The 27,673-nt window shown below is 40.6% G+C and overlaps 1 protein-coding gene across 17 annotated transcripts in view; it reads left to right on the top strand.

The window, feature by feature from the left end:
- The window catches only part of ptprf (protein tyrosine phosphatase receptor type F), a 654,269-nt gene that overhangs the window by 542,228 nt on the left and 84,368 nt on the right, over nucleotides 1-27,673 (top strand). For 10 of the 17 annotated variants that reach the window (XM_062979663.1, XM_062979673.1, XM_062979678.1 and 7 more), the window contains 5 exons: nucleotides 13,008-13,277; nucleotides 14,766-15,347; nucleotides 15,734-15,867; nucleotides 17,473-17,617; nucleotides 26,994-27,299. In XM_062979663.1, the coding sequence (XP_062835733.1) occupies nucleotides 13,008-13,277; nucleotides 14,766-15,347; nucleotides 15,734-15,867; nucleotides 17,473-17,617; nucleotides 26,994-27,299 (1,437 nt within the window). The remainder of the gene's footprint in view (nucleotides 1-13,007; nucleotides 13,278-14,765; nucleotides 15,348-15,733; nucleotides 15,868-17,472; nucleotides 17,618-26,993; nucleotides 27,300-27,673) is intronic. The other 7 variants (XM_062979676.1, XM_008109477.3, XM_062979677.1 and 4 more) reach the window with 1 other exon arrangement.

Below are 27,673 nucleotides of genomic sequence, written 5' to 3'. Positions count from 1 at the left end.
ACTAAGCTGCAATAGAAAATAATAGGATTCATGTACCATTGAAAAGAAGACCAGTGTGGAGCCATTTCAGTTTTCACTTTCTTTATGTGGGTATTAAGCTTTCAGGGTCCATCTTGGAGGCCGTTTTTGCTGATATCAAGTGTTTGGAAATTCAGTCAAGCCAATCATGCCTCCTTTCCTTTTCCTGTTACTAACCATCCCTTAATTTATTTATTTTACTCCTGCTTTATTTATTTTCTCCCAATATGGGGCCCATATGTGATTAAGTGCATAAATTCTGAAAAATGTACAGTGAGGGTGCATTCAGTCATAGTATCTTACCTTTGGAACTCCTTCTTTAGAGAGACTTGCCCACATTTTTCATCCTTCACAATATAATTTTTATAAGTGGTTCAGGGCAGTCATTTATTATGTAGAATAAGCTCAACCTCTTTGATTACCATATATGCTCATGTATAAGGTAATATCAGGTATATGTCGAAGGCAGTTTTTTGGGCTATAATTATGGATTGGGATACAACCTGTGGATGATTCAAGGGCAATTCTATGGAGAGGTGAAAGCACCAGTGTCATCCAGCTGCCCCTAGCTGCGCTGCCGCCTTTTTCTCACAATTTTTGGGATGATGTTTTGACTAAAACTTCTAGACTTATACGTGAGCACATATAGTATTTCTGTTTCCAACTGAAAGCATCACAATACCTTGTGATTGCTTCTTCCGTGTTACCTTTGCCGCTGTGATTCTATCAGCCCTCATTAAGCAAGGTAGACTAGAAGTTTCTGTCAGGCAGATGGTGTCCCTGAAACATGGAACACTCACAGCCTGCCCCAACTCCTGTAGGCGATGGCAGGACTTGTGTTTATAGGTATCAGGACATGTTTTGCATCTTAAGATTGTTCTTCCCATGGTAGACAAAAGCCATTGCGCTGCTCGCTGTCAAACTTTTAAGTCTTCGTGTTCTGAAAAGAGCAGGAAGAGTTGCCTCCTCCTGTGCCAGAGATAAGGGATGAAGCGAAGGGCTTCGGGGAATACATGAGCATTCCAATTCAGTCAGTGTCAGCATATTGCTGATAAAGAAGGAGCAGTTTCAGCCTTAGATATGAGGGAATGCAGCTTTTCCTATCCAGGGTCTTTCCTTTCCAGAATGGAATCGGCTGCAAATGTTTATTTCGTATAATCCATTAGTGTAAGAAGAGATTAACAGATAATCCAGCAATTAGCAACAAATTACAGGCACCAAGCTCATTTTGACTGATAGGCTAGAAAGTTATCTGTTTGTATTACTGTGTTTAGTAAGTGCACCTTGCTTACTCTAATCTAAAGTACAAACACATGTGGGTAAATCACTGCAGTATGCCTATCTTACCATTTGCAAGCAGCCCATGTACTGAAGAGCTGTATTATAACATTTCTGTGGACATAGGGACAGCATAGTCTTTTTTTCCTAATTCACATTTCACTGTTAGTGCACCTTTAAGGAGCGTTGGTCATTCTGTAAAGAATATTCTCTTAAGATTGAATGGAATACCTAATCTTTACTGAGTGTTAAAAACACTTCTGAGCTATGCCAAATAAGTGGATAGTGCTCACATGATTGAATGTTCCTCCATATAAAATACTGCTTTTGCACAGAAAACTCCTGTCAACAAAAGGGTGCTATCCTAGCTTTAAATACAGCAGTGATAGTTTACTATTCACAGGGTATTTTGTTTTCTTATAATATGGGAGAACATTCAACCAAGAAAACTCCACCTGTGCTCTTAAGTGGTATTGCCCAGACACTGAACAGACTAAAATTCAAGTCCCATCCAGATGTTTGAATCTTTCCTTAGCAATAATTTCCAACACAATCACTTCCTGTGATTCTGTTAAAACGATAGAATCTTATCCTCAATTCTTTGAGTACATCCCTCAAGAATAAACTTTTAACTCGTTATGATAATACACTGAAAGCACCTAAGGAATTACAGAAGTAGTATCAACCTCCAATCTGGTAGCCTTGTCTGTCTGTCTGTCACACGCCCCCTCGCTTTCACACTCACTCTCTCTCTCTCACACACACACAACAGAAAAGCAAATTATTTCCATCTAGTACATGATGAAAGCCAAGCCAAAGCTATATTTCCACTATCTGTCCTTAATTGCTGTATTGATTATAGCTTTTATAGAAGTGAACTCAACAAAGAGGGAAATGCACACCTGTCCTTTCACCCCAGTTCCAGAGTATATAAAAGCTGACAAGTGTCTTCTGTATGCTATTGGTTAGGTTCTTTGCTTCTTTTTGATGTATGATCTTGAAAGACCAAATTGGATCTGTGCATCAGAAAAACTAGTTAAAATTTTATCTTCTGTTACCCTTGGAAATAATTTACGGATGGTACAGTTCACAGTATATAGCACACCATTAAAGGTTTTAATTGATGGTGTGTTTTGCTATCAGACTAGCTTTCTCTCCCCTTCTCCCTCTCCTTTAAAATGTGACTCATAAGCAGTTTCTAACCACCAAAGTTCGGTTCTCTTATCAAGGGTTCAGTTTCAGGCAATGAAACACAGAAATCTAACTACTATAAAGTCATTTGTGCAAAAGAAACAAGATCTTCTCTACCCTTCAGGAAAACATAACTAACCTCTTACTGTCTCTCCTGCAGGAACAAAACCAGAGAATGTGCTGGATTGCCCTACCAATATTGGGTGACTCACTTTTTTTCCTTTCCCAACTTTCTTTTGCAGTTGAGTGCATCAAGGGTCCTGACGCAGCAAATAAGTTCATGCTACAGTTTCTCTGCTGCCTTTAGCCCTTTTTGGAAAAAGGGAGGAAGAGCCTCTCTGTGCTAGAAGACTTTCTTTCCACTAGGACTATTTCCTCTGTTTTGTGCAGTGATGGGGCATGTGTGCTCACAATGAGCCTTCAACTCATTGATAGATGGGCTTAAAGTCTCTTGTACTATCAGAACAGAGCTTGGCCCTTGATTTGGAACTCCTGTGGTGCCTACAATGCAGTGGGCATGTAAGTGCGTTGAATATGTGTGTTTCTGTTCTTGTCTATGTATTGCCAGAGTGGAGCTGCCTACTAACATCTCCTAAGCCTTGGTGTGTTTGGTACTTATGCTCCTACATACTGAAGGTTGGGTCACATGAATCTGGATAAGGAAAGAGAAGCTGAATCCACTGTTCAGTGACAAAAATGAGAGTTTTGTGTACGTGTGTGTGCGTGCGTATGTGTGTATGCATACGTGTGCATTTGCACAATGGGTAGCCCTGGCCGGTCTCAGCCATCATGTCTTGTTGTTTCAGTGCTGTGCAGACACATGCAGCTTGGCCTGTTTTTACTCTCTGTGTTTTTCCTTGTCTTTTTTTATTCCCTTTTCATCTTCATCGCACAATGTCATCAAACAAAACAAACTTTCATCTCTCAGATCAGCGAGAAGGTTGGTCCTTTTCACTTCTTATCCATCTACAGTATGCCACCTCTGATGGGACTTTTCCAGTAGGGGATGGAAAGCCAGCCTGAGAAAGGGAGGGTCTGATGGCCCCTGGCTCCCTGTCAGGCTCTGCCCAACAAGCCTAGTGGAATCTGCTTCCTGTTTGCTATGTCCTTGCTGATAGCATTGACCACACTGCTTGCATGCCTTTGCCGCTTGATGTTTAAAATGCACAGACCCTTATCTGCATGCAGCCCACCAGAAAAATATCCTTATTTGAGTTGGGCCCGGGGAGCATGTATTTAAAAACCAGGTAGCTTAGAGAGCGTGTTTTGCCTTACTCTGTCCCTTCAGTGCATCTTCTTTTTCTTTTGTGGGATGCAAAGCACTGATTTGAAGCTATATAAAGTTGGAGGACATGGGAGTTAAACAAAGTATGTGGGACAACAGAATGGAATGACCCCAATAAGAGTAGTCTTTTCCAATCCCTGAATTCTTTTCTGAATGAAACAAAGTACTTCCATTTGACCTCCTCCCTTTATAACAGGGGTATCAAACTCATTCTCACAGAGGGCTAGATCAGCTTTATGGTTGCCTTCCAAGGGCCAGTTGTAATTGTAAGACTGTGCAAGTGTAACTATGTTGTCCTGGCATTGAAAACCTCACAGGCCACATAAAATCATGTGGCAGGCCAAATTCTGCCCACGGGCCTTACATTTGACATGTGTACTTTAGAACAAAGGTTGACAAACTCAACCTCCTAATGATGTTTCATGGCAATTCATGTGTTCCCTAATCAGGAAAGCAAATTATGGGAAATGCTGGAAGTTACAATTCAGCAAGATCTAGAGCAATCTGTGGGTGCCCAGGTGTTTTGGCCTACAATTCCCCAAAATCCCAGCCAGTTTACCAGCTGATAGGATTTCTGGGAGTTGAAGGCCAAAACATCTGAGGATCCACAGGTTGAGAACCACTGATCTAGAGGATTGAATTGTAATAATAATAACAACAACAACAACAACAACAACAATTTTATTTATAGCCCACCCTCTCTCCCCAATGGGACTCAGAGCAACTTACATACAAAAAGGCAAACATTCTATGCCGTAATCAACAGAGACTACTTGTCCTTACCTTAGATGCTATACTTACATACACATAAAGTACAGGGTGTTTGAAAAAGAACTCCCTAGTTTTTATGTGTTTATACTTAAAACTAGGGAGTTCTTTTTCAAACACCCGGTACAGCTGATATTATTAGAGTAACAGAACTTCCATATGTTAGGTCGTTTTCTTTAGAGGAGTATAGTCTGCAAGCCTGAATCTCACAATGACTCTCTGCTCTAGACAAAACCTTAGCAAGAGTAAGCACTGTACTAGAGAAAGTGAGGTTTGCCACTGTCTTGCCTCTTTCTCTTATTACAAGTGCTGTTGTGTCAAATGGAATGTGATTAGTTGACCATAGTTTTGGTGGTAAACAAGAGTAGTTCCAATATTTTTCCTCAAAGGGAACTCCAGTCCTCAACTAACAAATTGTAAAAGCCATTTGGCATTGGGATTAAGAAAAAAAATGCTTGGTGGAGTTCATCAGTTCCACAGCCTGAACAGATTCCCACATATAACCACTTTTTAAAATTCCTGATAACATTCCTTTTGTGAGAGAAAAATCACTCATGGCATTATCTACACAATAAAAACAAAATACGATAAGAGCTAATAATACTGGGAGTTATGTGTATATCTACACAGCAGTTTTTGAAAAAAGGCTTAGGGCTTGTTTATACTTGCAAATAAACCCAAATGGAAGGCTGGCTGTCCCCATAACATACAGTGACGTTTGGTGATGATCATAGGATTTTTTGGTGTGTGCTTTAAATTGACTTTACCCTGCTTTGGACAAAGCCCAGGAATACTCTGGAGTTTGCTAGAAATCCAGGAGTATCCCATAGCTTCAGATAAGTTTGGACAGTAGGACTGGGTATGAAATGCTGTCCAGACTAGACACTATCACCTTTCCCTGCTTTCATCAGCAGGTGCAATGTTCTGACATCAGCAGGGGCATCCGTGCAACCAGGAAGAAGGAGAGAAGTGCTTCCCTCCTTCTTGCTGGTCATACAGGCGCTCTGTTTTGATGTCAGTAGAGGAATCCATGATGGCCAGGAACTTGGATGGAGCTCTGTGTCCAGCTAGAAGTAGCAACAGCAGCAACAGAGGATGTGAAATGCTGGCCATACTTGAGGAGCAAATGAGGTCCTGGACCACCAAAGAGCAACCCCAAAACATTTAGACCAGACTAAACTGCAGTTGTACCTTTCTATTGGTAGTGATTGCAGGGCTAATGGATAGAGCTTTCTGCATGCCAGGACTTGTGGTTGGTGTCTGCATTAAAAAGCACTTGCTTTTATAAAGTGTTTGCACTCTTGTGCTTCTGGTTTAATACAGTAGTACTAAAATGCTGTTCAGAAGCATCTGTTTGGCCTTGCCCTTAAACAGAGACCTCCCTTCATCCTACTGACAACTATACTTCATTAGGATTGTAATTAGAGCATGTTTAATGAGCTGCTATTGCAGTTGTCCCAGAGCAGTAGCTTTTGTTCTCATTATCCATCTCTAAATATGTTCCCCTTAGAGAGCAGTGGGGTGAGAAAGTTTTCTTGTGTCCAGTCTAAACTGAATAAGGGCTTGTTGAGGACAAAATCACATGCAGTTGAGCAGAGAAGGAAGCTGGAAAATTGTGAAAATAACCTAAAGCTGCATAGATTCTCCATGCCTGGTGCTTTTACAAGGTCAATAATGCAAAGAAATTAAATTCCTTATTTCAGTGGGATTCTCAGGCATGTATCAGCATTATCAGGCTTGGCTGACAGACGGTCACTTAGGGCTACTTCACTTTTTAACAAAATTCCAGATTTAGGATAAAAGTTTATGCCTTCACACATGGAAATCATGCAACTGTCTTTTCTTTTACTTTGAAACCACAGCAGCTTCTAGATTTGCAAACATTTTGCAAAAAAAAAAACCCAAGCTGATTTGTTTTTCAAAGAGACTCCCAAATATACATGTTGTCCAACAGCCTTGTACAAAATTGCCATATGTGAAATAGTCTTGGCCAGACAAAAATAGGTGTCATTTAGCACCATATATGCCCCCAGGCAGAAGGCATAATGAAAAGAAATACATAAGGTATTAACCATTCCAGTAGGATATTTAAGGAATTATCATTTGTTTGGCACTTATAATTATATCTTAGATTTTTTTCCACCCTAGCTTTACTTACAACTATGTACTGTTCATCTGTGCATTTAATTATTACTCTATAATTGCTACTAGGTTATTTATTAAAGAATCTTGATACAGCATTTTTTTCCTTCCCCCTCCCCTAACTGCTGTGTTTTTCAGAAGTAAATGAATGCAAATTTCAGAGTGGCACAGTGCCTCTCCCTTGCTTTGCTATTAGTGTGTCACCATGTCGAACTGTGATGGCTCGTTGGCACTCTGCTGATGCAATGATAGATCCTTTTTTGTATAGGGTTGTCAGTACAAATAATTAGTCCTAAAAGTTATAGCTGAAATATAATCCAAAGTGGCTAAACCCTGTTTTGGAAATTGTCTATAAAATGTCAGCATTCAGGAATGCACTGAGAACATAAATAGTGCAGCATTGTTTGAGGAGGAGATTAGACTCCAAATGCATTTTCCTTCTTCCAGTCATTTCCCTCCTGCTGGTGATTCTGTCAATAGATTATGAAGCTCCATGAGCAATCTTTCCATCAAGAGATTTAGTTCAAGAGGATAGTGATAAGCAGGAAAAAAGGGGTGGAGGAGTTATCCAAATATGCCTGATTCTATTTTCAATTTGTGTCACCTCCACCCTCCAAAAGTATGTGATGTTGGCAGGATAAACTAAGAACACTGGACATTGGACAATATAAGGGAAATGACCAATCACCAGTGCTTTAGCCCAGCTTTCCTGCAAATCCAAAACCATGGATGCAAGCTGGCCCAGATGGCAAAGTTATATAGTTGTGCAGCATGTCAGAGCCTGATTCATGCCATTTATAAAACGGCTGGGGAAAAAGGTAAGTATTTTTGGCATGGAGAGCAAAGGAGACAGCTGTTGCTAAACAAAGAAGTGGTTATGTTTCCATGGATTGTCCCTCAAAATCAAAATTAGAGTAATAATTCAGTAAAATCATACTTTGGCCTAAAATATGATTTGTGCCAAACACATGAGATTTCCGTTTGGATAATAATTATTATTTCACAAAACCATGGAATAATAGTGTTGGAAGAAACCACATCTAGTCCAACTCCCTGTCATGCGGGGAAAGCACAATCAAAGTACCTCTGCCAGATGACTATCCAGCCTCTGTTTAAAAGCCTCCAAGGAAGGAGCTTCCACCACACTCCGAGGCAGAGAGTCCCACTGCTTAATAGCTCTTACAGTCAGAAAGTTCTTCCTAGTGTTCAGGTGGAATCTCCTTTCCTGTAATATGAACCCATTGCTCCTAGTCCTAGTTTCCAGGGCAGCAGAAAACAAGCCTGCACCCTCATCCTTATGGCATCCTTTTACATATTTATACATGGCTATCATGTCTCCTCTCAACCTTCTCTTCTGCAAGCTAAACATACTCAGTTCTTTAAGACGTTTCTCATATGGCATGGTCTCCAGAACTTCGATCATTTTAGTTGACCTCCTCTGGACACCTTCCAGCTTGTCAATATCTGTTTTGAACTGTGGTGCCCAGATTTGGACACAGCAGAATAGAGAGGAACCATGACTTCTCTCGATCTAGACACTATATTTCTTTTGATGCAGCTCAAAATCCCATTGGCTTTTTAAAGTGCTGCATCACACCTAACTCATGTTCAACTTTTTGATGACTCATGTTCAACTTTTTGTCCACAAAGACACCAAGATTTCAGAACTGTTGAAGGGAACTGAACTTTAATCAACCATGAAGATCCCTAAAATAGCATATGACTGGAAGATGTAGCAAAATAAGGCAAATGTAATGCCTGTAGGAGATGAAGTGGGATTTGTATGTGGGATCTTGCCGTCAAACTATGTGAAGAGCTCAAAGTCTGAGAGCTAAAATTTATCCAAGAAGTATGCCACAATGTCACCAGTTGGTTTTTAAAGCTGTTTAACATGATCTAACATCAATCCTAATGTTGAGTAAGGAGCGAAAACAGCAACAACTACAATAGCACTCCATGTAACATGAAAATTGGTTGTCTGAATTCACACTTCACTTCAAGAAATGTTGACTGACTGATGGCCTTCACTTTCAATTTGAATCTGTGCCTCTCTGTTCATCTTTTCCAGTAACACTGCTTCTTTCTAACCTCACTGCAATAATTTAATAGATAGTATAACTCTCTGGCTTTAAGCAATGGCTTAGTGCCCATATCCCAAAATGGAAGCAGAAATGCAGCAGCAGGAGGACTTTTAATGAGATGACCTCAGTGTTTGATGAAATTCAAGAAGCAGCTGCTCAAATATGAGAGGAGTAGGGTGATTGATCTGTGCCCATTTGCTCTGGATGCAGGGAGGGTGCACACTAATGCATGCTAAATTATTAACACTTTTCTACGCAGTATTGCCTACTTCTCTCCTCCCCACCTCCTAAAATGTAGATCTGGTCTCTGTTGGTGTGCTCTTCCCATGTCCACTGCTGTGTGATGATTCAGGATATGCTTTATCACTTACTTTCCACTTTAAGTGCCAAATGATTGCCCAAACTGCATGCTTTCTTCTCAGTGGGAAGGTTTCTTGGATTGTTCATTTTTTGCAAGCCATGCGTTGTTTCATTCCTAAGGATAAATGGCAGTGAACTGGATGCTATGTAATCTGCTAAAAGAAACCTTGGACATCATTGGCCATAGACATTCATGATTCAAGTTGCCTGCTTCTGTTTTTACTCAAGAAGAATGAATCTCCTGACCCCCAAACATGTGTGGCATGATTTGTGAAAATATTGATAAAATTAGGGTGCATCTCAGTCAATTTGGCCTTCTATTTTACTTTGTAAATCAGGAAAGGATTCCAGCAGGTTCCTGAAACAGGCAAATGTATAGCTCCTAATGTGATAAGATCCTCATGGAAGCCAGATCCACATGCTTGCCTGTGGATACAATGTGCTCTACCCTCGCCAAATTGGAGCAATCTAACATTGACTGAAAGACCCATTCCATATCCCATGGAGTTCAGCATACAAAGAAAGTGCCAGTTACCATAGAGTGATATGGTGATGTTGGGCTGGAATCTACCTCATTTATCAGTTTTCCAGGCAGTCATTTTAGATTATAATCTAGCCTGGATTGACAGTAGTATCTCTGTGCTCACCCTTCCAACTATTATTTATGTATTACAAGTGTTTGGTTTAATGGAAGAAGAAAGAACAGAAGAGAACTGCTTTACTTCTGAGCCTCCAGTTCCTGGACCCTGTTCCACCCACTTCCACCTCATCCCCGCCTACTGCAGTTTTATTTAAGTATTTGCAATAACATTGGAAGACAACAAGGAGGTGCCAGGGAGAGAGGAAAAGCTTCAGATTAGCAGTTGTTGAAACCTGTACCCATCATTCCTCTGCCTGTCAGTGAGAAAGGAGATCCTTTCCACCTTCTGGGCAACAGAATCAGCTTCTTTTGGCTGTACTACACAATTTTTATCTTATTTAGAGTGATTGGACATCAGTCTGTCGAGTCACAGTTATTTGCCTAAACTATTAGTGGAGCAATGCCATGACGGAGAACATTTATAGAGAATGCAGAGCTCAAAAATTAACGAGGTATGACAACCTCATCCGGCCACCTTTTTTTCTGTCACCAATCTAGAAATGTTGCTACAATACGAGGGTGCTGGTAGAAAAAAGGGGACATCAGCTTAGTGTCAGTGCTGGCTATTGGGAGATGTCTGTCAGTGCTTAGTCGTAAGATTGGCATTTGGCTGAATTGTCTGATCGAATGTTATTTTCCCCCTCCATCCCCAGATCCTATCTCTGGGTAACCAAACCTTGGAGACAGGGCTCGCCTGCAGCCTGTCTTCAAATGTGCTTAGTTTTGTACAGGAATTGGGGCAGGAAGACAGATTTTCATTGCCATTCATCCCATGGCTGGGCTAGAAAGGACCCATATCTGATACATTGTCAAAATAACCTTTTCTCTTCCCTTGCCGCTAGAATAATAAACAGGAGCTTTCAAAAAGGGCAAGAGGTTTTCTCGATAGCACTTTGCTGAATGAACTAAAAAGCTTATCGGCAGATTCACAAGCTGTGTTCTTTCTTTCCAAGCATGGTCCTGACAGGTTCTTTTACTCCCACAGAGGAGACAGCTGGGGACTAATGTCTGAGAGATATGTCAGGCAGTGTTGTTTGGGTGGGGACTAATTCTAATTCTAACTTCTGTTTTTGCATGCCTTTAAGGGTGGCTTCGGTAAACACAGGTGTTTGTAGGAACTAATTTGCCTGATTCTCACTGGAGTGGATGACAAACACAGCCCTTGCATGCCACAGACTCCTTTGGGTCCTTCTGCATGGATTCCTGTCAGTCTCATTCCTCTGTCCAGTGCCTGCATATCTGTGCATTTTCACCTGCCCCCACTCAGTTCTTTTTTTAAATAGCTGCTTTTTCCCATACCTGGCCTCTTGCCTGACTGGTGCATGTCAAATCAATGAATGTTTTCCACACACAGGTCGGTAGCATTATTCCTGAACTTGCGCTTTTTTGAGACCAGTTTTGTTAGCGGGTGGGAAGTTGATTGGTTTCTCCGGATTGAGATCCAACATGCGAACAGTCTCTTCCTGTGCTGGCTTAGTACCATGTCCATTATGTTAGCAGAAGAGTCTCTTGCCAGTCATAACCAGGCTTCGTTGGACAACCACCTCATCATGTTGACCCATTGTCATGTCCATCTAGTACCTGGGTATCCTCATAACTGTGTCAGATCACTGGTTTGCTTTAATTTGTCTTTTTGGGGAGGGCGTTTCTGCCAGCCAGATATCAAACCTCTCACTGGTAACTATTGATCTGAGATTAAATAATTGCTTAATAGAAACAAATGGCAAAACTATAAATGGAGACAATTGAAAACATGCACATTGTCATCTCCCCCTCTCAAAAAAAAAAAGCTGGTAAGGCAGCTAATGAGCCCCATTTTGTCTCAGCAGCAGTGTGTAGTAGGCACACACTGTTGATAGTACTGTAGAAATGGTCCCCAAACCCCTCACTCTGTTGTACATGTTACTGCAGGGGTTTCTGTGTTCAGTCTGTTTTGTGAGTCTGCTGGTTTGGGAATGAATCATCAAAGAGAGCTCATGCAAAATTTGATTAAGGGAAGTGTCAGCTTGTCAGCCTGAGCTGAGTCTTGTCAGCACGTCTGTCAGCAGCTGCCCTGTTTCTAACAAGTTTTTGTTGTGCTCGAGATGGCACAGGAGGAAGCCCAACATGATGTGCTCCCAGTGGGCTCTGGCCCCTGAGCAAGTATCTCCCATCTCTCTAACAAAATTGTCTGCCTCACTAACTCTCAATAGACCCCACCCTCGTCATCCAGCTTTGATTGTGTGAAATGGAGACGCTGTGTGGTATTAGAGAGGAGCAGAAGGCTTTCTACAGATGCTCTCTGATGTATCTATTGGAGAGAAACAGGCTTCTCCGAAGATACACATTACAGTGTTTCCCCCCTTTTAAATAAAACCTGAAATGAGTTTGCTCAGAGAAGTCAAAGATTTATAGTCCTCTGTTGTGTTTCTCTATTCCACCTTAAATTGGCCCACAACACTAGCCGTAGATAAGAAGTCTCATTTCTCAATGTCAATTCCTTGACTGAAGTACATGCAGCAGCTACAGCCAGGGAGCTTTAGTGGATCTGAAGGTTTGCCTACAACCAAGCTGAATGCAATACAAGGAAGTGTTGCATGGTGAAATGAGGAGTGATTTGTCTCCTGGAGTACGGTCCCCAAAGATGGGGAGGTGGCCCATCAGCCAGGCACTCTGCTGCCAGCTTGGATCTGCTCTTCTATCTGTTAAGACAAAGTCCTACTTAGTAAAATGGTATTATCTGGCTGTGAGGGTGCCCACGTTTACTGCTGCATCACCATAGGAAAGCTGTTTTGGCAAGTGGGAACGCATGCAGTAATTTAAAAAGGAAAGCCTCTGCGAAATAGGTTTGGCTTGCTGATTGCTTTGCTGTGAAAACTAAGCAATTGAGCAGGTGGCTCCATCTAGAAGAGATTCACTGCACTGTGTTCACAAGAAGTGAACCTGTTTTCTAATTAGTAGGATGTCACTGAAAGAGAGATATCTTTAAGGGTCAGATATCAGGCTTGGTGAAAGAAAGGTGGAAACATTGCCAGCTCTACTGTTGGATACCTCATAGAACTGCCAGTGGCTCAAAGAGGAGAATCATGAGCATCAAGTCTGGCAGAAAAGTAAACAGCTTTCACAGGATTATGTTTTTCTTGATTTCTTTGCTACCTCTTAAGAAAAATGTTGATCCTCCCCCCCCCCTTCCCCCCAGATGTGAAGCTAATGAATGCCAACAACCTAGGCTGTGACCCTACTAGTTGTCTGTTCCTTGTTTCAGTGCGACGTGTGCCACCTCGATTTTCAATCCCTCCAAGCAACCATGAGGTGATGCCTGGAGGGAGCGTGAATCTCACATGTGTAGCAGTGGGGTCCCCAATGCCCTATGTGAAGTGGATTGCTGGGGATGTGGAGCTGACAAAAGAAGATGACATGCCATTGGGCAGGAATGTTCTAGAGCTGACCAATATCACTCAATCAGCCAACTATACCTGCGAAGCAATGTCTTCACTGGGTGTAATTCATGCAACAGCTCAGATCACTGTAAAAGGTAAGAAGCTCTGTGCTTAAACATCCCTCAGTGCCACATGGTAGCTTGAAATGTGGCTGTGACTAAATTTTTGGTTGTGATATAGCTACAGAGTTCCATCAATCTGTTCTTACCCTTACCTAAATTATATTCACTTGTTTATTGTTGACAGTCACCAAACAATACAGTAGCTAAACTACTGTAGAATTTTCTTTTATTTTCAGATTAAGAATGAATACTGACTCAGACACTGGTCATGAGACTTTTAGAAAGCATGCCCACATTTGTTCTTTGTTTATATGACCTAACATTTGTCTCCTATCCTTCTCATGTTGTTTCTTGTAAAATACAGACACCTTTCATTCTGTGCTAGGTAAAATACCCATATGTCAAAGTAATAAAGGAAGTCTCATGGAGACATACCTGGCAGTGATCTCTCCATTAGCATCTCCATGGAGAGAGATGGTAATTAATCGCGTCTGTTATTTGGTTTTCAGCTTTGTATGGGTGGTATATCAGTGTTGGCTCACTTAATAGACCCTGAACGGGTGCCATTTTTTCATTTCTGTTGGCCAGGCTAGCATCTACATAACTAATGTGATTCAATATTTACGCTAATTCAACTCCAAGGGATAATCAGTATGGAAGATAGAGAGACTCCGTCAGATGCTGGGAGAAAGAATTTAGTTTCGTAATCATAAGTGTTTGTCTGGCACTTAGCTGTGACCCAGTTAAACAGCCAACACACAGAAATACCTTAGTGTATGTCTGTATGTGATTGTGAAATCTGACAGTGAAGAAAACCGATAGGAAGACAATCAACTCATTTGAAATGTGGTGCTGGAGAAGAGTTCTACAGATAATGTGGTCAGGATGATTAAATAGTCATATTTTGGCCATATCATGAAAAGTCATGATCCACTAGAAAATAAAATAATTATTGGCAAGATAGAAGACAGTAGGAGAAGCGGAAGACCACATTACATGTGGATGCACTCTTATTCTCTGGCTATATAGCAGTTGTGCTGGAGTAGTTATGCCTTTCTCTCAATACTTGAAGTTGACATTGCCTGGGATTCTTTAAAATATTAGCAGCCAGATGCTCCTGCAGCTCAAACTCCTGTTGCTTTTATAACAGGATTACAGATGGAGCTACAATTGTCCTTGATGTTGATCCTGAACATGGTTTCCTCAAATGTGCCCCAACTAAAGAACCCCTTTCCCCTTGGAGAACCTGAACAGATCTTCCTTAAATTACCTTTATTTAACCAGCTGCTAGCAAGTGCTTTGAGCACATCTAATGACATGATTGCTATGTTTACTCTTCCATTAAGAAGCACTTCAAGCAATATATGTTAATATGTAATATAAAAATGTACGTTGCTGACTATGAAATGATTTCTGCTTTTAAATAAAAATATTAGTAAGAGTTTGAACCTACTTTATAGCTCTGCATATTGTAGCACATACATCAATCAAATAACTAACAGCTTCCCCTTTTATTTCCAGCCCTGCCAAAGCCACCAATAGACACATTAGTGACTGAGACTACTGCCACTAGTGTGACTCTCACCTGGGACTCAGGAAATGCTGATCCTATCTCCTACTATGTCATTCAGTATAAGCCCAAGTCTTTGGAAGGGACTTTCCAAGAAGTGGATAGTGTGGCAACCACCCGTTACAGCATTGGTGGACTAAGCCCCTTCTCAGAGTATGAGTTTCGTATTATTTCTGTAAACAACATTGGCAGAAGTCCTCCAAGTGAACTGGTTGAGGCAAGAACAGGAGAGCAGGCTCCGTCAAGTGCACCCCTGAAAGTGCAGGCACGGATGCTGAGTGCCAGCACCATGCTGGTGCAGTGGGAACAGCCTGAAGAACCCAATGGTCTGATTCGTGGCTATCGAGTGTATTACACCATTGACTCACACCTGCCACTCAGTATGTGGCAAAAGCATAACACCGATGACAGTCATCTCACCACTGTGGGCAGCTTAATAACTGGGACTACGTATAGTATCCGTGTCTTGGCTTTCACCTCCGTTGGTGATGGGCCTCCATCTGAAATCATCCAAGTCAAAACCCAGCAAGGTGGTGAGTATATATGCATGCATGTTGGTTTGAATAGTATGCCCTCTGAGCTCTATTCTACTCTGATATCTCCAGGATCCAATGTTATGAACTCAAAATCATGAATGTGGTGTTATTCAGAGACAGACTGAGCGCCCAATGGGGAGATTGATGGACAGCTTTTGATCACTTAGTTTACTAATTCTGTCATTAGCATTGTGAATTCATAAACATGTTATTTATAAGAAAGGGATGTCTGCATAGCTCACAAGTGATATAGGCATAAATCATTAGTCTAAAAAGAACATAGCTGTCTTTTCTTGAACTTGGAGCTGAGGAGAAATAAAATTTCCCAAATCTTTCAGAGAATCCCTTCCTCTCCCCTTCACTCTTGCTTTATTGATCTCCAGTTCCAGCCCAACCAGCTGACTTCCAAGCTGAGGCAGAGTCTGACACACGAATTATGCTGACTTGGCTGCCAGCCTCTCAGGAGCGCATCAGCAAGTATGAGCTGGTATACTGGGAAGCAGCTGATGGGGTACAGGTGAGAGCCATCTTCATACATAGTTAATTAAAGACCCATGTCAAAGTTGATTCTGGGTACAGGACACATCTTATAACATCACCTTGTGTTGTACATGGGTCTAATTTCATGGAGAAATGTTATGTTCATGCAGAAGTAATTTTCATTCGAACTCAATTCAACTTAACACCAGTATAGTCTTCCAATGTGAGAAGACAGAGGCCAAATGAATCCCTGACCATGTCAAAATAGCAAAACCATATTTCTGTATGAATATTTCAGACATCAAAGGTTATCAATCAGATGGCTGGTCCTTATGCCTCTTACATTGTATCTCCAAAATTAAGACCAGTCACAGTTTAATTTCAATGCTGTCTCAATAGAATTTGTTTTAATCCACCTCATTCATCCAATGGTTTTTTTTTTAATTGATTGAAAGAACCAATTTATATCCTCTCACTGGGCAGGGGTTGTTGATCTGCATTTTATTTTCGCTTCCAGAAGTGGCCACTGGATAGAAGTGGATTCTGTGGTCAGTGTTGCTTGTTTCTAAGTGTTTGTTGAAATTGGTTGAAAGTTGAAACGTACGTATACCATTCTGTCCAGGACCACTTGCCCTGAGGAATCTATATTAGATCCTGGAATAAGCCAGATGCAGTAACTTAATACAAGGCAAATCCCACTGACTGCTATTACAATCATAGATTTACGTCTGTGTTTTAACTTTATCCGTTTTGTATTATGGCTATATAGAGTCCCCTTCTGAGTGAGAAAAGCTCTGCATAAATACAGTAAATAAACTACAGTAGAGTCTCACTTATCCAACATAAATGGGCCGGCAGAACGTTGGATAAGCGAATATGTTGGATAATAAGGAGGGATTAAGGAAAAGCCTATTAAACATCAAATTACATTATGATTTTACAAATTAAGCACCAAAACATCATGTTTAACGACAAATTTGAAAGAAAAAGCAGTTCAATACACAGCAATGTTATGTAGTAATTACTGTATTTACGAATTTAGCACCAAAACATCACAATGTATTGAAAAATTTGACTACAAAAACATTGACTACTAAAAGGCAGACTGCGTTGGATAATCCAGAATGTTGGATAAGCGGGTGTTGGATAAGTGAGACTTTACTGTACATAGAATTGCAGATTACAGCATGTTGTAGTGGGAGGAACAGTATTTTAGCTTGAGGGAAGAGGAATAATAATAATAATAATAATAATAATAATTAATAATAATAATAATAATAATAGTAATAATAATAATAATAATTGCCATATTACGTCTTTATGTCAATAATAATACTTTATTTATATCCCGCTCCATGTCCCTGTAGGGACTTAGGGTGGTTGGGAAGAACTTTTTTTACCATTTCCTTATTGCCTATTGAACATACTCTAGCATTGAATAGGTGTAAAAGTGGACGTTTTCCCACAGAAATGCAGTGCCCTGGGCGTTTGTTCAGTACACACATGTTTAGAATTGTATAATCTCATGACTACAACACTGGTCCAGGGCTGTAATGGGAGTGAGATGAAATAACACCAAAGGCCATACTCTTTCTTAATTTCAACTCATATAAAAAGAAAACATGTCTCTTGCCTTTTCTAGCATAAAGTGGAGTTTGATCAGACTTCATCATATGCAGTTGAAGGACTCAAGCCAGACACACTCTACAAGTTCCAACTGGGAGCCCGTTCTGAGCTGGGCCTGGGAGTGTATACCCCAGTTTTGGAAGCCCGGACAGCACAGTCCAGTAAGTGTCTCTGATTGCATATAAACAAAAGTGCCATATGGCTCTCACTTCAGTATGAGAGGGAGAATTGGGAGATTCAAACAAATAGCTAGAGACACGTGGAATGAAAGGACAACTGTGGCTCTATAGCAGGGGCCGCTAGACCAGGGTAAGTCTCACATTTGTATCTTTTAGGCCATATTTCACCATTTCAACAGGTGCAGTCACAAATATGCTGGGGAAAGGAGTAGGTTTGATATATTCCCTGCCTCTCTAAGTTTATCGGCACACCCTTTTTCCCTGCCGTTCATTCGTGAGCAGGTGTAGGCCGTCTGATGTTGGCACCTTGTGCATGCACACCCTTGCTCTGCATGTGCTCATATCCTAGTTGGACATGGTTGTTCACCTCTTTCCAAGCATATCCAGCCATCTCTGTATAAAAGGAGTGCTGCACCCACCGCATTATACTCACTATATTGCAGACATTGCAAACCTAAAAGGATTTGGGAGTGCGGGGAATGATGTTCATAAGTCGATGAAACTTCTTTGGGGAATTTATGCTGAGAAATGTGATGTAGTGTGGATCATGTGGTTGCCTGACTTTTGTGGAGTGAAAAATGTAAGGAGACTGCTTGTGTGGCTTTTGCCTCTAGGTTTTGAAGGCTCGAAGAAAACAGCATTAGTCTACTGTGGGGTTAGTCAGAAGGCCAGATAAAGAAGTGACCCAAACTAGATTGCTTCCATTTTCTTCACAGCCTATGTGGAGGTGAAAACCAGTGCACCCTTATTGACAGCACAAAGTGTTGCACATAAACAGATTAAAGCTCCGAGATAAGCTTGTTTTCACTAACGATTTTGGGGAGTTGATTTTATGCAAAAAGCATTCAAGGGAGGAAGAGAGACATTCCTGTTTGTGCCATCTGTCAAGGATCTCATTGACTGTGGGGCAAGCAGCTATGGAGGCAACAGCAGTTCCTCTCTGTGTGGAGCCAGAGGGTAGCAGGGCTGAAACAGGGAGGGAGAACTGCTCCACTCATGATTGGAATGACCTTTCTTCCTTTCATTAGCATATCAATCACAAGTACTCCAACAGCCCTGTTTAACTTGCACTTCAGCTAATGGGATCTTAGTGCCAGCAGGATGGATAGGACGAAAGATATGCAACAATGCTCAGATAGAGGCATTATAAATATTTGACATTGGATTCTCCACTGAATGTGGAGGCTGGTAATTGTTCTGTTAGCCACTGTTTAATTCCATGTGTATTGATAGGCAGCAAGTAAGTACTTCCCTAAAACATAAGGCTAACAAAATGCAGTAGAATCTCGCTTATCCATCATAAACTGGCAGGCAGAATGACAGATAAGCGAAACTGACAGATAACAGGGTGGGTGCTCACTCGCCCACTCTCCCTCGCTCACTTACCAGGCCGGGTCCCAGCAGTGCCGACGGCAGCACCAGGACCTGGCGGGGTGAGTGAGCAAGTGAGCAAGGAAGGAAGGGCCTTTGCTGCCCTTCTTCACTCGCCCACCCTCCGTCCCTCAGCTCCTTTACCAGGCTGTGTCCCGGAAGCACCAGGACCCAGCCTGGTGAAGGAGTGAGTGAGTGAGGGAGGGCCTTTGCTGCCCTCCTTCGCTCGCCTGCCCTCCGTCCCTCATTCACTCACCCGGCTGGGTTTCGGCAGCACCAGGACCCAGTGGGGTGAGTGAGTGAGAGAGAGCAAGCAAGGGAGGACATTCGCCGTCGGATAATACGGAGTGTCGGATAAGCAGAAGTCAGATAAGCGGAGCTCTACTGTAGCACAAATATCTATGGCAAAGCAGAGATCTCCAAGCTTTGGCTTAGGCATGATAGCTCTTTGTAACTTGATAATATTAGGAGCTTGTACAAGCAGAAAATTACCTAGGAATAAGGTTAGTTAATCCTAACATAAGTTGTTTTCACCATTCCTGAATCAAATCTACTACTACCACTGGGGCGTACAACCTATGGACACCCCTGTTCCTCACCATTTTGTAGCCTCCAAACGTCCTTCCAGTAATTCCCATCACATTGTAAACAAATTTTCTCTTTCCCTCAGCAAACTCAAAGTAACTGGCATTACTGCTTCAGGACCACTAAAGGTCAAGCTTAGCGGCAGAGGCAAAGTGGCCTTCTACACACATGCACACAGTTATCTTTGGGAATTGGAACACTTACACCCTAGTATCAGATTGTAGCACTTTAGACTGTAAAGGTATTAACACCTCTTTGTTAAAGGAAAGACTTTACATCTCAGGAGATGGAAATGTGAATGGAGTTAAACAATTTATTTTCCCTTTCTTTGACATCTGCTCTATAAGAAGAAGCTTTCATAGCAGATATTAATCTAACACAAACATTAAGTCAGAAGCCAAGTCTCAGAACTATTCTGTTTTAGCAAATCTGGTTTAAAGTGAGAATCCTAAGAAATTTTGGAATGTCAAAGGAATTATATCCCTCAAGGTGAATTCTTTAAAAGCATTTCTTCCTATTCTTGTTTGATTTTCTTGCCTTCCCAGATTGGTTTAAAGAGAATGAAATACCTAAGGTTATCATATGTCCATATGCTGATTTAGTACACTGTCAAGTCATCATAGTGGCATGCTGTCATGGCATCTCAGGGCAGAAGCAGAGCATTCTCTGAGAACCACCCTGATTCCATTTTTTGATGTAGTGCTTCATGTCAGAGAGATGCCATGGCTTCATCCTGTCTAGAATCCTAACCATGAGTGGAGGTAAAATTCCAATTTGAATAGCATCTTGGAGACTGAATTCTAGGAGTGAGCAGGGTTGGGGCCAATACAAAGTGAATAGGACCATATACAATTCTTATCAATTTGGAGACTTCCCCCACAAAACAGAGTGCTTAGCATGACTACTCAGATGTAAGCCTATGTGCAACAGCATTCCTGCCTACATATCACACCTTAGGTCCACAGAACAGTTTCCCAGTGCATGCACGTCAACTCAGTGCCATCCAACAACTGCCCTGCTTTCAAACCACACCTTAAATCTGTGCCTGCTAATCTTAGTTCAGTTCTATTCAGGGTATGTATCATATATCTGATCACTGATTGGAAATAACAGCAGAATCTACTTCCAGGGTTTAGCCCTGTCCCTCCATAGTGTGTATGGTGTGTAGTAATAGAGAAGGTGACTGCAAGTATTGGGCTATGCTACATATTACATTGCAGCCATGAGAAACATTAACTAAATGGCCTTTCCTATATGATATATCTCCCTAAAGGAGGTATGCTTTGCCATGGAAAAAAAAACCAGGAGATGAGAATGCTTTACTATTCCCCTACTAGCTGCTTCACCCATCCCATGGAGCCCCAAGGTCAAAATATTCAGTGTAAACACATGGTGGCAGGATAAAAGTAGAGGGTGGAAGATGTTTCAAAACCAAAATAGCTTAAAAAGCAAGGATTCAGCACCTCCAGTTAAGGTACAATTTTAGAGAAAGGGTTTCAAGACAAAAATAGCTAAAGAAGAAAGAATTCAGCATCTCCAGTTAAGGCACAATTTTAGAAAAGTGGGATTTCAAGCTCAGATGAAAGACGAAAGCTGGGTTTTTCTGTTTAAGAAGACTGTCTCTAGAAATATTTGTAAAGACAGGTGTGGGATCTCTTGATCTTACTACTAAATATTCTGACTAATGAATCAAACTTGCTATAGTGCTGCCATTCCTACCAAATATCAGAATCAGGTTATGGGAGCCAAGGTGCTCATCATGCAATCAGCTTTTCATGTGGGCATGAACTACAGGCCCTTTCACATCCATCTGAGCCATTACCTAAACATATCAAATTTATTCATGCTGCCTCTCAGAATATTTGTGCTATAGTGTCCATATTCAAAATATGTGGATTGTGTGTGTGCACATGCATGTTGGTGTTTACTCCTGATTCCTGTACTTTCCTTATGTATTGTGCTTGTTTTGCTAGATTTTATTTTGAACCCTTCTGATGTTAAACAGAAGCTAGTATGTTGGAATTGTGCAAGTGTGACTCTTACCTAGCCATCAGCAAGCATGAGAAAGGCCCACCTATCACTTGTTGCTCCATTAATTACATATTCTAATAATTCTTCTTCCACTTCATAGGAGGTTTGTCAAACAATGATTAAGTAACAAATCTGTCTTAATGAGGCCTTGTTTCCAAAAATTATGTTAAAGAGTAACTGAAGGAAGGGATTACTTTAAATTCCCTTCTTATTAAACTTTAATGCAAATTCATTATCAATTTGTAGCAGTCCATGTCTCTTTCATGGTCTAGAGTGACCTCTTTTACCTCTGGCTTCCTCTTCCACTCCTTTCTTTACTGTCTAACTCTCTTATCTTCCTTAGCAATGTTGTTTGTTAGTCTTTCTCATTATTTTAAAACTATTTCATGTAGAGCAAAAGAACTGAAGGATATCGCAACAAATAGAAAACCTCACAAGTCAAAACCACCTTACATCAGCACCATACAAAAATTATCTGAGCAGAGGACAAGATCTATGGATGTAGCATTTAACAATGTAAAGATGCACATCAAAACCTTCAAATAGTACAGGTTGCGTACCTCTAATCTGAAATGCTTGGGCCCAGAAATGTTTTGGATATCAGATATTTTTGGATTTTGGAATAATACATTTGCATATACATACATAATGAGTTATCTTGAAAATGGGACCCAAATGAAGCAAAATTCGTTTACAGTATATTTCATATACATGTATAAATCTGGCCTGAACATAATTTTATACAATATTTTAAATACTTTTGTGAATGAAACAGTGTACCTTGAGGCATCAGACACAAAGGTTTCATTATCTCAGCCATCCATATAGAGAATTCAGATTTTGAGGTATTTCATATTTCAGAATTGACTGTGTGGCTATAAAGAGCTCTCTCTGGTTTTTTATTTACACAAAAATAAAGCGTTTTCTAGACAGCATTGCAGATATCTGCATTTAAAATTTCTCTAGCAAAGTGGACATGGTGCATTTGATCTAATGACAGCACCTCATGCTGTTTCCACCCCTTCATATTGTTTCTCCAGCAGCCATACCCACATAGATCCTTAAATCTTGGAACAAAAGTTTCCTGTTAAGAACATTCAGCAGTCTAAGCAACCCAAGGCACTGTGGGCTCTAATATTTTGGTTGTTAGTGATTTCTATATATTTACTCTTCATTGGTGTCTAGTGCCAGTTTGTGTGTGTTCCAAAAGGTTTCCACTTCTGGTGGCTTGATGCATGATAGCTCAACAACAGTCAGGTACTACTGATGGATTACTTAGATGACATTGCCTCTACTCTTAGCAGTCACTAGTCACAGAGGCTTCTTTCACCGTATTACCTCCCATTCTCCCTCTTTTTTCTGCACTTTATCCTTTGCCAGGATATCTTAGAGAAGCACTTAGAGAAGTCTCAGTCAGTATTTGATAGATATCTGATATGAAAACTTCTAAGTGTTACCTGTAATTCAAGAAAAGTGAATTTATCTCCAGCCATCTCATCCGTTCAGCAAATTAGAAGCAAAGTGTGAAATTTGCGGGATCTGCATTACTTTAAACTGAGTGTTACACTATTTGTCTTTTAGTTGTATATTTATTGTTGGTCTCTCTCTTTTAGACAAAAGGATAGAAATATCCATATTCTCAAGAAGCTCTTGACATGAAAAAAATCCAAAAAGTATTTATTAAAAAAGAACTACCCTATTCTTTCGGTTTACTCAGAGATTAAAAATTGTCAAACTCTCAATATAACAGTAATTTCAGAATCCCAGTATTTTGACCAACACCTAAGTCTTGCACTTTTTTTTTTGCTTTTTAAAAATGTTTTCCCAAGTTATCTATAATAATGTTCCAGTTTAACAAAAGCAGGACAATCAAAACACAAAATGAGGAAAAATAGTTTTCTATGAAAGCTGATGAAATATTCAAATGTTTGTCCATTTGTCAATTTATCTTTATCATTCTGTCAGATGTTGCCAGGATTATTAGCTCTTCTATCTTACAATCAACATAACAAGTAGAGAAAAGTCGTATTTCCAGTAAAGAAATATAAATAATTTAGCTATCAAAAGGTTGTGAAAATATTTGCTTCCATTTACCATTTCTAAAGTTTTCAAGAAACTTTCCAAAATTAAATTTACTTGTGTAATTCTTCCCAAAATGTATCTAATGTGGGACAACTCCAAAATATATGGGTTATTTATAGGCCAAAACATGTTGGGCTTAAAAAATAAAAATAAAGGCCATCTGCTGAATGGTTGAAAAGGTATATTCCCCACCTTTCCAGTGGATTTGTTGGCTGCTCCCTAGGATCTGCCTCTTCTTTCTGGAAGATTTATTTATTTATTTATTTATTTATTTATTTATTTATTTATTTATTTGCAACATTTCTACCCTGCCTTTCTCTACCCCTAAGGGGATTCAAGGTGGCTTTACACATAGCCAACTGTTTGATGCCTTAAAAACAATTTACAATTAAAATGAACATTTAAATAGAATAATAAAATAAATTAAAACAATTATAAACATTTAAAACAATACAATCACAATTAATCACATAATCCACGAGTGTTTCTATGGCGTAATTAAGTATGGCGTAATTCCAAGAGAATGTCCCCATGTAACACATATTCAAAAGGGAGAATAAACATAATGTTAACTGTGTGGTAAATGTTTTATAACGATCCCTATAGATCCTGCCCTGTACCAAATGAGTTTCAGTTTTTCAGTTTATAGTTTATCATTTTGGTTTGTTTTTCTGAAATAACTTGATGCAGGAACTCTTTATGGCAATTATCAATTGGACCAATTCAGGCATTTCAGCAGTGAGTATCTATAATGTATAGTGGAAGATTACTGGAGATACTTGGTTCTAAATAATAAATAAAAAGGCATAGACTTGCACCTTCTATTTTATGTCTTTTTCTCTTTTGTTATTTTTGATAGCGACTATAATTTTTCTCACTTTTCCTAATTCCAATGAGCAGTATAGCAGTTGCATTTTGCATTAGCTACAGTTTCTAAATAATATTTAAAGGCAACCTCACATTGCATGAGTGTATCACAGTAGTCTAATTGGGGAGTTATCAATGCATTGACTACTGGTACTAAATTATCCCTGCCCACTGTAACTGGCAGAATAATTGAAGCTGGCCTTAAGCACTCTAAACCACCAACTCTATTTGGGTGGCAAAGATTGATTTAGGAGTCCTCCCAGACTGCACATCTGTTCCTTCAGGTAAGTGCAATGTCATCCAAAACAGGCAACCCACTTTTTTTAAAAAACTGTTTTCTAAACCTTTTAATGACTGCCTCTCCAGGGAACTGTGTTTCCCCATCCCAGGGTGTTTGTGTCCATCTCTGTGCTAGTCATGGACTGTAATAAAGTCTTGTTCATGTTCAAAACAGGCAGCTCACCTAATTCCTGAAGTTGAGAACCACCAATCCACAGAATCTCTGTCTTATTGGGATTCTGCTTCAGTTTATTCACCTTCATCCAGCCTATGCAAATCCAGGCACTATCCCAACACCTCCACAGCCCCAGCCAACTCTAATGACAAGGAGTAGAGCTGATAGTACCCCCCCCCAAACTCTTAATTGTCTTTCCCAATGGTATCATATAGGTGTTGAACAGCATGGGAGACAAGATTGTATCCTGTGGCATCCTCACAACAGAAGGGTCATTAAGTTGAACAGGAAACTCTCAATGCCATTTAGCATTGTAAAACTGTATAAAAAGAGCCTCCTACACACATCTGCCACAGCCAGTCCAGTAATCTGTATCTGTTGATAGATCCAGGAGGATTGACAGGGTAGTATTCCCCCTGCCTTTCACCCAGAATATATTGTTAGAGCAACCAAGACTGTACACCTGCCTGAAATGAAATTAACGCTGGTCTAATCTTGTTCCTCCAAGAATATCTGATAGGGCAGTAGTTATCACATACCTCTGGGTGCTGCAGTCTCTTTTAAGGTAGGGGGCACCTCTTCCTGATGTAGTGAGGCAATTACCACCCTTTGAACTCATCCAGTCAGTCCATATCTGCTGGATCTTAAGAGCCGATATGGCAGTGGTTCTCAACCTGAGGTCCCCAGAAGTTTTTGGCCTTCAACTCCCAGAAAGCCTAACAGTTGGTAAACTGGCTGGGATTTCTGGGAATTGTAGGCCAGAAACATCTGGGGACCCCAGGTTGAGAACCACTATGATATGGGCTCTTCGCATCACCAGGTCACAGCCACTGAAACTGACCAGACACTGGACATTCCTCTAGGCTGCAAAATTGCAATGCACACTTACTGAACAGATATGAACCACTATCTGATAAATGTATCATAGCAGTCTTAGAATAACAAACATTTATAGACACAAATGCACATACACATTCCTTTTTACATGCACATATTTCCCTTCTATCATCTCTAATGTTTTCTTCTGCTGTGAAGGTAAATAAGGTTAAAATAATGCAGTCCCATGTGTCTTAAATGAGCACTGTGGAAGAAAACCCCAACTTAGTATGAACCCGCAACCTTATCCTGCCTTCCAATTTGGATTTTCTATATGAAGGCTATGCCTGGCTTTCCCTTCCTAATAAAAAAAGAAAGACCTCCATCAGTTAATTGAGTTGCCCAGGCCCCTCATTTTGAGAAATGTACTTTCAGATCTCCCACAATTCCTAAAAGTGCTGTGCATTTGCCATTTACTGCCTGTGTGTCAATTACTCCTTATAGCAGGAGATCTCTTCTTCTTCTAGTATAAAATTCAGACTTGCCTCCCCACATCCCCATCCATGTTGGTGGGCTGGAGGACTATCTTTATGAGTTCTCATCATCATTTGATGGCATCAGCATCCTGGTAAATCTTGTCCTACCTCTGTATACATTCTCTTTGTTGCCTCAGGAGTCTGTTTCTTTTATACAGTACTCAGTAGTGTCACAGGTGCTGAGCTGGTTGTTTGTGCCCTTACTGTACTCTGAAGCCTTCCTCCAATAGGGCATCACTGAATTATTCAAGAAGCAAAGAACGGTATTTGTACTAATGTCTTTGTTTCCATTATTTTCAGCTCTCTTGTCCCTTTTTGACACTATTTTCTTTACTTATCCTATTGCTATCCCATCTCTTTTGGTCTTGGGCTTTCCAGTTCTCTCTTCTCTTGGGGACACTCTATGCTAAGCTAAATGCTACTGTCGTTGTAGATTCTTTGAGTAAATTAACTCCTTCTCAGAGGCTTAATTCCACATCTCCCCAAATGGAAGACAAGTAGATTTGGTCAGTGCCAGGAGCAATTCTGTTGGCTGGGTAAGATCTCCATGTAGATTGTGCTTTTCATCCAACCATTTCCCTTCATCTCCCCACTTCCTTCATTTATTTATCCCTAGCCCCTTCTGCCCCACCCCAAGAGGTCGTATGTGTAAGCACCAGCTCCACTGCTATCCGGGTAAGTTGGGTACCACCACCGGCTCAGAGCCGCAATGGAGTCATCACACAGTATTCCATCGCATACCAGGCCGTGGAAGGAGAGGACAACACCAAGCATGTGGTTGAGGGCATTGGACATGAACATTCCAGCTGGGAGATCAGCGACCTGGAGAAATGGACCGAGTATAAAGTGTGGGTGAGGGCTCACACAGATGTGGGTCCTGGGCCAGAGAGCATCCCTGTCTGGGTTCGCACTGATGAAGATGGTAGGTTCCTTTATCATGACTGAAGGTAACACGGACTCTATTTTGGTTCTGTTCCTGATATAGCATTTGCAGTTCTGATACATTTCTTCTTCCTGCTCTCAGAACAGCTCACCTGGGATATTCCTCCAAATCACTCACATATAAACACACAACTTTAACAAACATGTACGGCAGCTTTTTGTTTATATACTTTAGAATTTATTTGGGCTCTTTAATACAATCAAAAAGAAAGACAAGGTCTCTTGCATATGAGGCTCATAGGTAGGAAATTATAATTCCCGTTCCTGGTGAGTAGAACATCTGCTGCTTCTGCATATCTGTTTTCCTTCTGTTTCATGTGGGCAAAATGCCTTTCTTATCATGGGCATTCTGAA

This window comes from Anolis carolinensis, chromosome 4, assembly GCF_035594765.1.
Source record: "Anolis carolinensis isolate JA03-04 chromosome 4, rAnoCar3.1.pri, whole genome shotgun sequence".
NCBI classification, from domain to species: Eukaryota; Metazoa; Chordata; class Lepidosauria; order Squamata; family Dactyloidae; genus Anolis; species Anolis carolinensis.
The sequence above is the reverse complement of the archived record's forward strand: the minus strand, read 5'-3'. Positions and strand labels throughout refer to the sequence as shown.